The 13,307-nt window shown below is 35.2% G+C and overlaps 1 protein-coding gene across 1 annotated transcript; it reads left to right on the top strand.

Annotated features, from left to right (window-relative positions):
- The first annotated feature begins 1,714 nt into the window (after window positions 1-1,714).
- On the top strand, window positions 1,715-10,813 carry LOC128161518 (uncharacterized). Its single transcript, XM_052824816.1, has 9 exons — window positions 1,715-2,330; window positions 4,618-6,652; window positions 7,072-7,177; window positions 7,998-8,226; window positions 8,320-8,397; window positions 8,789-8,963; window positions 9,312-9,518; window positions 9,852-10,075; window positions 10,533-10,813. Exons 1-9 carry the CDS (start codon window positions 1,907-1,909, stop codon window positions 10,685-10,687), a joined length of 3,633 nt encoding a protein of 1,210 aa, XP_052680776.1. The 5' UTR covers window positions 1,715-1,906; the 3' UTR covers window positions 10,688-10,813.
- The last annotated feature ends 2,494 nt before the right edge of the window (window positions 10,814-13,307 follow it).

Below are 13,307 nucleotides of genomic sequence, written 5' to 3' on the forward strand. Positions count from 1 at the left end.
TTTTGAGTTTCGTTTCATAGCTAAAATATTTAGATTAAACAGATCTTTCTTCGCGAGCCGATTTTGACACAGTTGGGGCGAATACACTTCGGGTTAAAATTGTTCGGGGGGAAATACATACAGGGCAAACAAAACCACTTAGATTCGCAAAGCCAACAGTGTTATTTCTAATTTAATTGTTTATACTGTGTGGGGTTAATTCATCAATGTTAATTTAACCATTTTATAACCACTATATAAGAGCTATTAAGACATTTATTTGTAGGAAAGAGCATGTACGAATGATCTTTATTTAGAACAGTTTGATGTTGCTAGGATACAGGTTTCAGATCCATGATTTGATTGGTTAATTTAGATATTGAATCTCGAATTTCGAATCTCGAATCTCGTATTTCGAATCTCGTATTTCGAATCTCGAATCTCGAATGATCCTTCTCGGCTTTCGTAGAGGTGGCTCCTTTATACGATGCATACTTTCAACAAAATGAAAATAAGACTATATAGGTAGCATTCTACTAATGATAATTTTAAACAAAATATTCATTTATACTTTTCCGTTAATGTATGACATTTATTTTTCTTCGCTATAAAACTGCACGATAGCCTTCAATGATTTAACTTAATGCGTCATTTTGAAGCATATGACGTCATATTTTGTAGTACAGCGAGAACGACATCTCGCTTATTTTTTCAGTGTGTACGATATAACGGACATCAAAATTGTAAGTAATAGCATTTATTGTTTTTAATTAAAAGATTAATATAAGTTAATTTTACTAATAAATAGATTTATAAGTACTTTCGAGGTTTGTAATATACTGTGATGTCATAATGCACATTTCCCGTACTTTTTGTCTGAACGGAGTTTATTGACAGCCTTAACTGTGCTGCGCAACCCCTTCATTTAGCATTGTTTAAAACATTAAAATTTGTATTACTCAGAAATGGTATTAATAGGTTTGAGGAATATGCACATATTTATACATGTACTTTTACAAAAATCATTTTAACTTTGTCAATTTTTGTTTGAACACATTCGGATCATAAGAAATACTCAGTGGATCTAAATATCAATAAATACATTTTTTAAAATACAAAAAAAATAAAAACCTGACTTTAACGGAAAGGAGCTTTGAAGTTGCTAATATTACGTGCTTCAGGCTTGAATTTGATCACATTCCTTTATTGATATTCAATTTAAATTCTTGAGTCACCACCACGATTTGCTTACGATTAATTATTATACATTACATGTACATTATAAGTGTATCAAACACATATATGAACTGTAATGTTATTTTCATGACAGAAGTATATGTTGGCATGTACAGAAAGGTTGGCTGAGGCATTCCTATACAGTTATCATACATGCCTCATTCTTTTTCATGGACAGCCTTGATTTCCATACTTGATCAGTAGAGCAATCTATGGTTAAACAGAAATTAATCTTTAAGAGTTTGATATTTTCTTTCCAAAAATATAACGATTATACAAGTATTTTAAAAATTGAAAAAACAAAATTTAGATATTTAAAAAATACAAATCTTCGATATAACATGAATGCAAAATATTTATTAAAAAAAAAACAGGAGTTTTATGAGGTCAGATGTACTTATAACGATACATGTTAAAATCACACCATGAGAATTGCTTGGAAAATGAAATAGTTTGATAATCGGAATATAGCTTACAATTTTCTCAATTGGTATACATTTATTGTGACGTCATCCAAGCACGTAAAGTAGATTCTGGGTGAATCTGTGACGTCACAATAAAACGCGTTAACTGGTCTGTGTAGTGTGACGTCACAATACATAAACGAATTTTCGTGTATCATTGTGACGTCACACACATTCTCCAGACTAAGGAACACGGTGTGAACATAATGTAAGAAGATCCTTTGAAAATGTCATTGCGGAGGCGAGTACCAGTTTCCGCAGAATGTTCCAAGGAACAGAGTTTAAATTGGCAACAGGTTAATGATGGGAAAATGGATCATCCTAGTGAAAGAGTAGCCGGTATCACTTGGGACGATTGCCCGGCACAATCCGTTCATAACAGCATTGCAAGTCTTGTCTATTCCAGGGGTAATCCCAATGGAAATCGGAATCCCGCACCAGAAGGCCGTTTTCAGAAAACGTATACTTTTCTGGAGAAAGCCCAGCTAGCTGGCTCCGGAAACAAGCACGTACACTTTGATACGGACGAAATTCCTGAAGAAATGAAGGAGTTTTTCGCATGGAAGCAAATGTATTACGAGGAGGAAATACAAAAACTAAAACATTTGCCGGAAAAGATACCCCGCAGAAGAGGAAACCCGTGTCCCAATGGTAAGTAAATTCCCGTGCACTAAACAATGTCTGGAAGAAAAAAATTGCACAGTTTTTAATTGTACCCAGTATTACTTCCTTTGTTCACGCACACGGAGACCAGTAACCAATCTTTTTCATATGGAAGGGTTTTTAAACAGTAAACTCAATACTACATCTTATAATAATTATTATAGTCCCAGTATGCAGGTATTCTCAGATTTATCTAATTATTTATAAAAGAGTATGCACACTGATACATTATTCCTCGATTTAAATAGTGTCAATATATAACGATTTTCATTGTTAAATTTGTTACTAAAACACAAATAAAAAAGTTTATACGACTTTTTTTTAATATGTACTAGTAGATAATTTTATTACGCATTATTTAGACAAAAAAAATCTTACGCCCTAAGATAAAAAGTTTTCAGCCAAATAATTTATCCATGCAGATCAATCTATAATTAAAATTAGACGTTCTGAATCCGCTACTGCAGCGGTAGAATATTCAGAACGTCTAATTTTAATTAGATTGAATGCAGATTTTATTATAAAATTTTATATCAAATATTATATTTTTTTTTATATAATTCAAGCTTATATCATTATTTCGGATTTGAAATCGCACCTTAAAGAACACATTTTATATACATATACAGTGGGACAAAATATTTGTAAGCAAAAAGTCAGGGGAACAGGAGCCCCAAAGAGGCTGAGCACAATATCTAGAACCATTTTAACAAAAGCTTGGACTTTGGGTAGTTGGTGTCAAACAGCAATGTGACGTAGGCCTGTCTATTTCTTTGTAGGGCACTCAGCCATTGCATACTCTTTGAAATCAACAAGATTTGTCTGGCTTTTGAGCTAATACTACGGAATCGGTGTATATTTCACTCGAAACCAGTATATTTCACTCGAAACCAGCGTCATGTTTAACTTGTTTTGACGCAAAAATAGACCGTTACGTCCTACGGAGAGTCCAAGGCCTTGTTAGAATGGTTCTTATTACGGTGGCAGTGATTTAATACAATGAATTAGATTTAAAACGTCAGCAATGATATTGGTGTTGTACTTACAGAAAAAACTCTATTAGATTAACATTTTGTTTCTTTTGTCTATATTGTAACAAATAAATTGAAAAACAAAAGAAAAAAATCACCAACAGATATCAAAGAATAAAACAAGTACACATCTTCTGACATCTAAATAAAAGGAAATTGATAAATCCAAGTGTGATTGATAATATTAGGCAACCACGACTGACAATACGGTGAATGGGGGATTTTTACTAGATTTTTTTTAAGATAAGTTGCAGTATAACAATTTCTCAAGCAATTTCAAACCTTGTATATTTGTCTTATAAGGGGAAGAAAAGTTGTAATTTATGGTTACCATTTCATAGTACTAAAGCAACCTTCATTTTTTGGAGGACATATTTTTTCGTCCGAAATAAGAAGATAGCTGCCAACCAAAATTGAGCTTTTAAAAAAGCTTCTTTCCATTTTGATACCGATCGATGCGCTGGTCAGTTGATTGCAATGAAATTAATATGGTTAATTTGTACCCTATTAATCGCAAATTATGAACTTCCGACTCAGTCAATATTTCGAAAAGTGCATTACTAATAAAATAAAAATATAGTTCGGGATGTTTCAGGAAAAGTTCGAAAAAACGCAATTTTCAGTAAACAAAAATAACATTTTTTTTTCTTTTGAAATTGAGATTCTGAAAAAATTATAAGCACGAACTTACGTTGCTTAAATGTAGCTACGCAACTGATATATCCATAAAAAATTATGTTGGTTTATCGAGAAACCTTAATTTAAAACACCATTTTCATCCCTATATACGAAGAGGCCACCTTATTGTTAAACAAAGGGGTATAACCTGTTTAAAGTTTATGACGTTTGAAACTATTAAAAAAAATGATTTTTTTAAAAGTCTTTTTATAGTTTATGGTCTTGTAGCTACTTAAAGTTAATGGGTCAACTCAAGTGCAGATATTTTCGGAAACATCATATTTTACACCTTTTTAAGCATGTCCTTTTGGGTCTTACTCTTTCATTTAAGCTTTCATTAAAAGAAACACTTATGTTAATTGTGTTAATCTTTACCATTAAACAATTAACATCAAGTTAAACGCAAGGTTTATTTTTAAGATTTAAATTAATACGTAAAAAGTCTCATTTCTGACGAAACTTAAAAATTCCAATTTTATTTAAAAATAAAATGAATAAAAAATTATAGTTGGTAAAAATACTTGATTTAGCAGTATTTCTTTTATTTACGTTCTTTATTTTTAAAGACGACACAAATCAGAATCATTTTCCCGGGGGAGGCGGACCGCTTTCTGGAAGTGCAATGAGAAACAATCTTCTCGGCGCCATTCAGCTCAAACGCACGACAAGTTCCAAACCCGAGGAAAAATTTGATCCAACAAAAAGCGTCGGGAATCTGAGATATGAAGGACCCAAGGAAGACCCTGAGCCTTCCACTAGCCAGGCAGCCCCACCCCCTGCAGCACCTCCAAAACAAGCGTCTGCCGCGGGCGGAAATGCTGATCCAATGAAAAACCTTATCGGCGCAATACAACTTAAACGCACGGCGAGTTCCCAACCCGAGGAAAAATTTGATCCGACAAAAAGCGTAGGAAATCTTAGGTACGAGGGGCCTAAAGAAGAACCCGAACCCTCCATAAGCCAGGTAGCTCCAGTCCCTAAAAAGGCGTCATCTGTGGGTGGAAATGTTGATCCAATGAAAAACCTCCTCGGCGCAATTCACCAGAAAAAACCGGAAACGGACTTCGTGGAGGAAAAGTTCGACCCCACGACGAGTGTTCCGAATTTGTCGTATAAAGGTCCAGTTGAGGAAGAAAACGAGGTTGAGGCATACGAGGAAGAAGAGGTTGTTACTGAGCCGGAGTATGAATCGGTAACTGTAATGGAAAAGGCATCGCCACTGAAAAAACGGAGTGCTCCACAATACGACGAAAACTTTGTGTCCTCCAGAAGCGTACGAATAATGAATAACCAGAGTACCAAAGAGTTCACGACACCAGGTCAGAGTTCAAAAGAACATACACCGCCGAAGAAAGTCCCAACCAAGCCTATACTGGCGAGAAACAGTCAGACGCAGACAAGACGGCCGCCTAGCCTGACCAGCTTGCTGAGTGCGGCGCAACCAGAGAGACAATCGAGCACTCGAGTCAGTGCCAGCACTGGCGTGGATAACAGCGTGAGTTTGGTCAGGCCAAGTTTGGTCAGGTTTAGTCAGCAGACGACAGAACATCCGATCGAGGCCGTGAGGGAGGCGATGTCCCGCGAAAGCGCTCAAGGCGTTGAGATACAGGAACCGGAAACTATTGTTTCCTCCCTTAAAATCCCCTCCCGAGAGTCTATACATTCCGGTCGGGAGGTCTTCCAGGAAATGTATCACGCCCGGCCGCTTTTGATGGTAAATGAGGACAACACGATTAGAACGGTGATGCATAAGCATGAACTTAAGGATATTCTTCGAGACACCATCGGCGACCAGATGCCAGAAATGCCTCGCGAATTGCAGAGCTACATCGAAAAGTTTCAAGATGTTCCGCTCAACAAGCTGATGCATTTCGCCGAGACGGGCTCTTATTTGAGGGAAAGCTACGTTAACAGTAACATCTGCGACATCCGGGTCCACGTGGGAAAGGACACTATCCCCGCCCATAGAATCGTGCTTGCCTGCTTTAGTCCTTACCTTGCCTCTGTGCTGGAACACGAGAATCCTTTGAATCAGAAAAAGCCCAAGGATATCCGAATATCAGGGGTTTCCGAACAATCCGTCAAAGATCTTCTGAATTACATTTACACAGGGGAATTGCAAATAGATACGGTTCAAATTCCGGATTTCATTAAACTAGCTGAAAAGTTCGATGTCTCGGCCGTCAGACAGAAATGTTTCGATCACGTGTTCGAAATGACAGATGATGAGCTCGTGGCCCTCATTTCTGTCATGAAAGATACACTCGATGTTGAGTATTGTGATTGCATAATGAAAAACATTGCCTCGAAATTTATGCGCGTGAGAGAGAGCAAGACGTTCCTTCATCTTGACGTCGATACTTTGTGTTTAATCTTGTCCTACGATGCTCTGATTCTGCGCAGTGAGATGGACATTTTTTACTCGTGTCTGAACTGGCTTCAGAGTGGCGATACCAAGGAACGCAACAAGTATCTGGACCGCGTGATGGACTGCGTTCGATTTCCACTCATGAATCACGCTATGTTGTACGAATGCGTGGAGAAATGCAGTCTCTTGAAATCGAGTGCGTCCTGTATACAGAAAATCCACGAAGCTAACTGGTATGTAATTTTTACCAATGTAAGCTATAGTAGGTTTTTAAAATGTTTTATTCATTTTAGCTATATATGTAACATTCATTTGAAGGAAAGTTTTTAAAATATTCTAATGTTAAGTTTTTAATTATAAAACTTCACGCCATCTCCTATCAATGTAATAATTGACGACAAAAACTAATAAATACTAGTATTCAATATTTAGCACAATGGTATCAAATATCTTTGCGTATTATTCATTACAGTGGTTGAAATTTATATAAGTTACTAAATATATTAGTAGAGAAATACTTCATATTTACTTGATAACGATATTTAAGAAAAAAATTGTAATGATTTTGCACACAATAGTAAATGATTACACCGGAACATTCCATACTGTGAGGCAGAGTTGTACATACTTAGGTTATGAATTATTCACTCAGGCTGATGACGATGTCAATGCTGAATAAGCAGGATCCACTCCGTTTGTCTGTCCCCTCACACAGAAACAACGTCAACTGTAGCGCCAGCGTCAGCGATTATATCATGGTAAGTGCTTTAGCGTAAGTAATTACATCACGGTGAGTACATTAGCTTCAGTGATTACATCATGGTGAGTACATTAGCGTCAGCAATTACTAGTACATTACGGTGAGTGCAACATCCCATTAGTGTCAGTGATTACATCACAGTGAGTACATTATCGTCAGCGATTACATCACGGTGAGTACATTAGCTTCAGCGATTTCAACACGGTGAGTGCATTAGCGCAAGTAATTACATCGCGGTGAGTACATTAGCGTCAGCGATTACATCACGGTGAGTGCATTAGCGTCCGCAATTACATTACGGTGAGTGCAACATCCCATTAGTGTCAGTGATTACATCACGGTGAGTACATTATCGTCAGCGATTACAACAACGTAAGTGCAATAACGTTAGCAATTATATCATGGTGAGTTCATTAGCGTCAGCGATTACATTACGGTGAGTGCAATCCCATATTGGTGTCAGCGATTACATCACGGTGAGTGCAATATCCCATTAATGTCAGTGTCACCACAGTGATTTTATTGACAGTTTATTAGCGTCAGCGATTACATCGCGGTAAGTTTAACGTTACTGATTTATAATTGTTAAAATGTTTGAGTCGAAAAAATCAGCTGCTAATTTTAATGATGACAAAGACATCTAAAAATTTATCACTATGCAAACAATGGTACTGTTCTGCTCGTTAATAAAATTTAAATTAAAATAAAACATAATGCGAACTATCTGTCACATAAAAATTTCGTCAAATTCTATTATCCGTGGTTCCTACTGTTTGGTAGATTTCTCTCAGTGTATAAAAAAGGTTATCAACTTACAGCGTACCTGTGGTAGAGTGAAATCTGACGTCACAGTGGAGGTGGCCAGGGAAGGGACGCCTACAAAAACCTACCATAGTGAACCGGCTAATGCCAGGGTGAAGCAATCCCCATCTTCCCGTGGGGGTACCCAAAACAACAACGCTGCTGACGTAGATGGAGAGAGCAGCTGTGACGACGAAGCTAGGCCAGCCAATCAGATTCAGTGGGAAAACGCAGATTTAATCAGAGGTTTGGATCAGCAAAAAGTATTTCAAAACTTAAATTTTTAATTCAATTTAATTATTAACAATAAGATATTACAAAGCAGTTCTCTTTCTTTAGATTCTGACCATACTGACAAGATGGATCCTAGTCGAAACCACACCATTGTTTTTCTCAACAAACGCATGTACATAATAGGTAAGGTACAATACTGTGGAATCATTAAATTTCGTGGGGGCCAATTTTCGTGGATTGCTGAAATTTTACAGGTTCGTTGGAACGTAATTTCGTGTATTCTCTGAAACCTACAAAGGATATATGACTTTATTACCCTAATTTATTAATTCGTGGGAATGATAAGTCGTGGATGCGAGGTACCCATGAATTCCACGAAAATTGAGCCACCACGAAATCTAATGATTCCACAATATTACGATCCAAATTACGATATATTTTTGTAAAATAATCATATAATCGATTTAAACATTTCCATTAACATTTTTTAATGTTAGACATTGTTAACATTAAAATTCACAGAGAACATCGAATAATCATAAATTAAATATGATCTTCTCATCTTATGTTCAAGGTGGTTGTCATACTATGCAGGGGGAGATGACTCCTCGTAAAGAGGTCTTGGTTTACGACAAGATTTGCGGGACTTGGAAGCCTCTAGCGCCCCTGCTTACCGCTAGGATGTACCATTCGCTGTGTGTCGTCAAGGGTCAGATTTACGCCATTGGAGGACTTGGTGAAGATAACAGGTTAGTCTTATTTGCATACAATTGATTAACAATAAATGTTATTTCATTTAGAATATTTCTTTTACGCGATGTCAGATCTAACATGCGTATCGTTTTAAAGGAGGCCACATGGTTAATAAATTAGCAATGATTATATCTATCTTAAAATTTTACACATTATTGATTTAGGCATAAACCGTTATTTAGTAGAAGAAAAATTCCTTATATTTTAGCTTTAAAATTTGAATATTGAATGTTGAAGTTCAAAATTTTTTTATTAATGGCCAAGACCGTCCAGCTCTCTTTAGCCAATCAACTGGTGCATGTTTTTATCATTTTGTGTAATTCTATGTTTATTTCGTTATCAAGCATTCTGAACACCGTGGAATGTTATGATCCATCCTCAAACTGCTGGTACTTCGTCAAGTCGATGGCGGAAGCTCGCATGGGCGCATGTGCGGCAGAGTATGGCGGGCAGATATACATCGCAGGTGGATACGGAAGCAGAAAGATGGATTTAGAACTGAATATCACGATTTTGGACAGTTTTGAGTGTTTCAACCCGCATTCTAATAAGTAATTATACAATTGATTTTGGCCCTTTAAATCTATTAAAAGTATAGATATTTCTTTTGTCAAAGATTTAGACGAGTTTTCAATGGGTTCGATCGTTTTTATGTATTTTTCATGAAATGACTTATGTGTGCTCGGTATATAAATTAAAAAGAATGAAAATTCGCTGGGGAAGTTAATTCGTGCTTAAGATGTATCCATGAAATCCTCGAAGACTGATGCATAACGAATTTTGATAACTCTACAGTACGCGTAAAAATTACTATAGTAGACAAGGCCAGTACTGTTTTTGAAATTGAAGGAAATAAATTACAAAAATTTTATTTTGTTTATCAGGTGGACACCAAAACGGAATGTCCGGTACGGTCGTTGCCATGCCAATCTTATGGCTGTTGGACACTCACTGTTCCTTTGCGGGGGCGTCTCGATTGATAGGTCATCGTCTGACCCCGAACTTACAAGCGTGGCTGACGTCGATGAATATGACGTCACAACCGATACATGGGTACTCAAAACTTGTTTGCTGAAGGAGAGGCATGATGCATGTTGTGTGAAATCTGGTATGTACATTTATATTAAAATCAATGTAAAAAAAAATCACAAGTCTTGTGAAACAACCCCCATCCTCTGATAATATTCTTACTATCAGAAGCGCTTACAATTACAATAAGATAGATGTACACAGTAGTTCATTTTAAACAGGGATATTGTGCAAATTAATAGGTAACGAATATTACGTAGTTCCATGCACTATTCTAAGTTCTTGTTGCAGAATTAGAATCTTAAGAAATATTCGTTAGTCATTCATCCTTCAATGCAGCATGTACACTATAAAATCTGATAATTTAAATTAGACTTTTACTTGAAATTATTTTTTTTTAAAATTTGCAAATATTGATTAATAATTATTTGAAAAATAATAAAAAAAAAGATAATTCAATAAATGTATATCATGCAAAATCATGATTAATTTTCATTTTAATATGACTCACTGAATATATCTTTGTATATTTACAGATGACAAAATATACCTAGTTGGAGGGATTTCCACTAATCTTGGTCAGAGTTTGGGGGACACCGAGTGTTTTGACCCCCAGGAAAATGTGACCTTCACCCCTTCACATGTTCCTCACCGGGTGGATTGGATCAAATGTGCTACATCTAAGGAGTGAAAAATCATTCAATAATAAAACTCAGATTTAAAAATTGTCATAATATCATTACAAATATTATGTAATATTATTACAAATATTCATTGTAAACTACCTTTTTATGAAAATAAAATAAAGTTTAGTTTAGTATGTATAAATTTGCTCTCTCTCTCTCTCTCTCTCTCTCTCTCTCTCTCTCTCATTTTTTTAATGCAGTACTTTTGTGTGTGAATTTAATAGAATTGAATCCCCTTCAACTACAGCACATGTTATATGTAGTAAAAAAGACAGAATTAACAAAGATTGCATTTCTTTCCTAACCTTATTCTGTCATTTTTATAATAACGCTTCCTGGTTTACTTTGTGTTTTAATTTTAATCGATTGCAAAGCTAAGCTCGTTTATCGAATATAAAACAAACAAGCTTATTCCATTTCTTTTTGTTGTATTCAGGGAAGTTATACAGGCATTGTTTGTTTAAAATAAACATCATCTATTGAAAAAAAAAGATTGATGTGTAAGCTTGACAATAAGCAATTTAAATTTATAAAATCAACTTTTTAAAAACTTTATTGCTGTTCATATAGACAAAAGTCCCTTCTTTATTTGAACTTGGGACCAGTGGTTCATGATCAGGAGACCCATTGCCCTACAGAGAGACACGTAGATTTGATGACACTAACAGTTTCACAATGGGTTAAAATCGCTATGTTATGAAGTACTTTGAGAATTATTAAGTACTGCCATAAAAGTAAAAGTCACGGGGTGTCGAGGACGACTCTTAATGGTTGTTTAATTGGCATTTGTACAATTTTGGTCGAGATGGAAATTTTCAAGTACTTAAAATTTTTCACACACAAGAAAAAAAAATCTTTAAACACAAAATAATTGATTTTCTCCATCACAAAGCTTTCCTATTCGAAGAGGTTAAGATATAGTATAAAAAGCATTGATATTGAACAACCAGTCTCTTTAGAATTTAAGTAAGTAAATCTTAAAAATGTTCCTTTCTCGTTTAAAAAGTATACATGCATATACGTTCATTTTTTATGCTAACCGGGATGTACGGTATGAATGCGTTTCTCTTTTTAAAACACCTCATAGGTGCGTAACATTGTTTTTGAAAGTGTGTACGGGGTACACTTTCTCGAAATCTAGACAATGAAAAATGCCTAATCCATAAAAAGGTGGTGGTGGTGGTGGAGGGTTGTTGTTGTTGTTATACCTTGAACTATTATAATACCAAATTTCTTATTTTCTCTATAGTATTTAACATGCTTCATTAAAGTGTGTGTGGAGAGGGTGGGGGGGGGGGGGGGGTCAATGCTTTCAAATTTATACATGTATATGTAATTATAAGAACAATAGCTGTTTGTTTGAATTTGAGAAAAAATGACAAGGGAAAACCCCCAATAATGTAAATTGCATTTCATGTTCATTAATTGACTAGTACTTCCTTGTAACAATTTGTTTCAAGCTTTCATACTATAAACTTGACATGTGATAAAATCTGCTCAGTACTGAATTACACGACTTTATCATCCACTTCTTATCAGACAGGATAATTATGCCATCGCACGTCTCTTGTATATATACTCAATCCGTCATGAAAAATCGTAGAAAACAGTGACAAAACTAATTCAAAAAGATTCCTATTAGTTTGCACACGCTAACATTATTATTTGTGCAGTTATATCTCGCGCTTGCTCTCCGTATATCAAATATGTATAATATGTTGAAATCACCTTTTCAAAGGTGCCACCGATAAATGTAAGTTAGATATGTTGCATAATTGTGAATTTGCCGAAAAATATAGATATTTATTAACTTCCTCGTTCCTTTGTACCAAAGAAAACCATGAACATATGACGTTTAAAAACTACGTAAATCCTCCTTTTTTGTTAGTAAAAACTACGAATATTTAAAAATATATTAAGCTTTAGATTCCTCTCTTCAACATACAGAATCAAATAGATTACATGTACATGAGATATAAATCAAATTATATGCAAATCAGAATGATTATTTGTGGGATGAATGTATTTTAGCCTCAGATTCATTTAATATTTTGAAGATATGAAGCCGGGGAGTGGGGGGGGGTGTATTCCATGCCCTAAACTGTCTGCGTTACAAACCATGTCACAAAATTGTAGCGGGTGTTAAGACCCAATACTGCGAATCGTTTGAATATTTGCGTTATATACTTTATATAATTACATATGTAATTTTGAAAGTAATCTTTAAAATACATGCACATGTATGCATGTTTCTTCATGTATTATATATCTAGAAATATCTCTCCTGACTCACTAAGAGGTGCCCCTCGAATCTTAGTCAAATTCATTATACACGTGCACGAATCTCCTTGCTATCGATAGATTATCTCGTATTTGCCTATAAGCCGTGCGGCAAATTCATGAATAATTGTACATGTAGTACTTAGTTTATCTCATATTTGCAAATGTTATGTGTTTCATATGCCACATGCAGTTACTTTGTATTGTGTTAAGTATTTTGTTAAAAGGAGATTACTTCAAAAATAAACAGGAAGTACTAAAGTTCATATTATAAACAACGTGTAGTTTAACTAATTAATAACCTTTGATGATTACTGAGCATATGACTTTTAGATCATGGATGGG

Source organism: Crassostrea angulata, chromosome 8 (genome assembly GCF_025612915.1).
Source record: "Crassostrea angulata isolate pt1a10 chromosome 8, ASM2561291v2, whole genome shotgun sequence".
In the NCBI taxonomy this organism is placed as follows: Eukaryota; Metazoa; Mollusca; class Bivalvia; order Ostreida; family Ostreidae; genus Magallana; species Magallana angulata.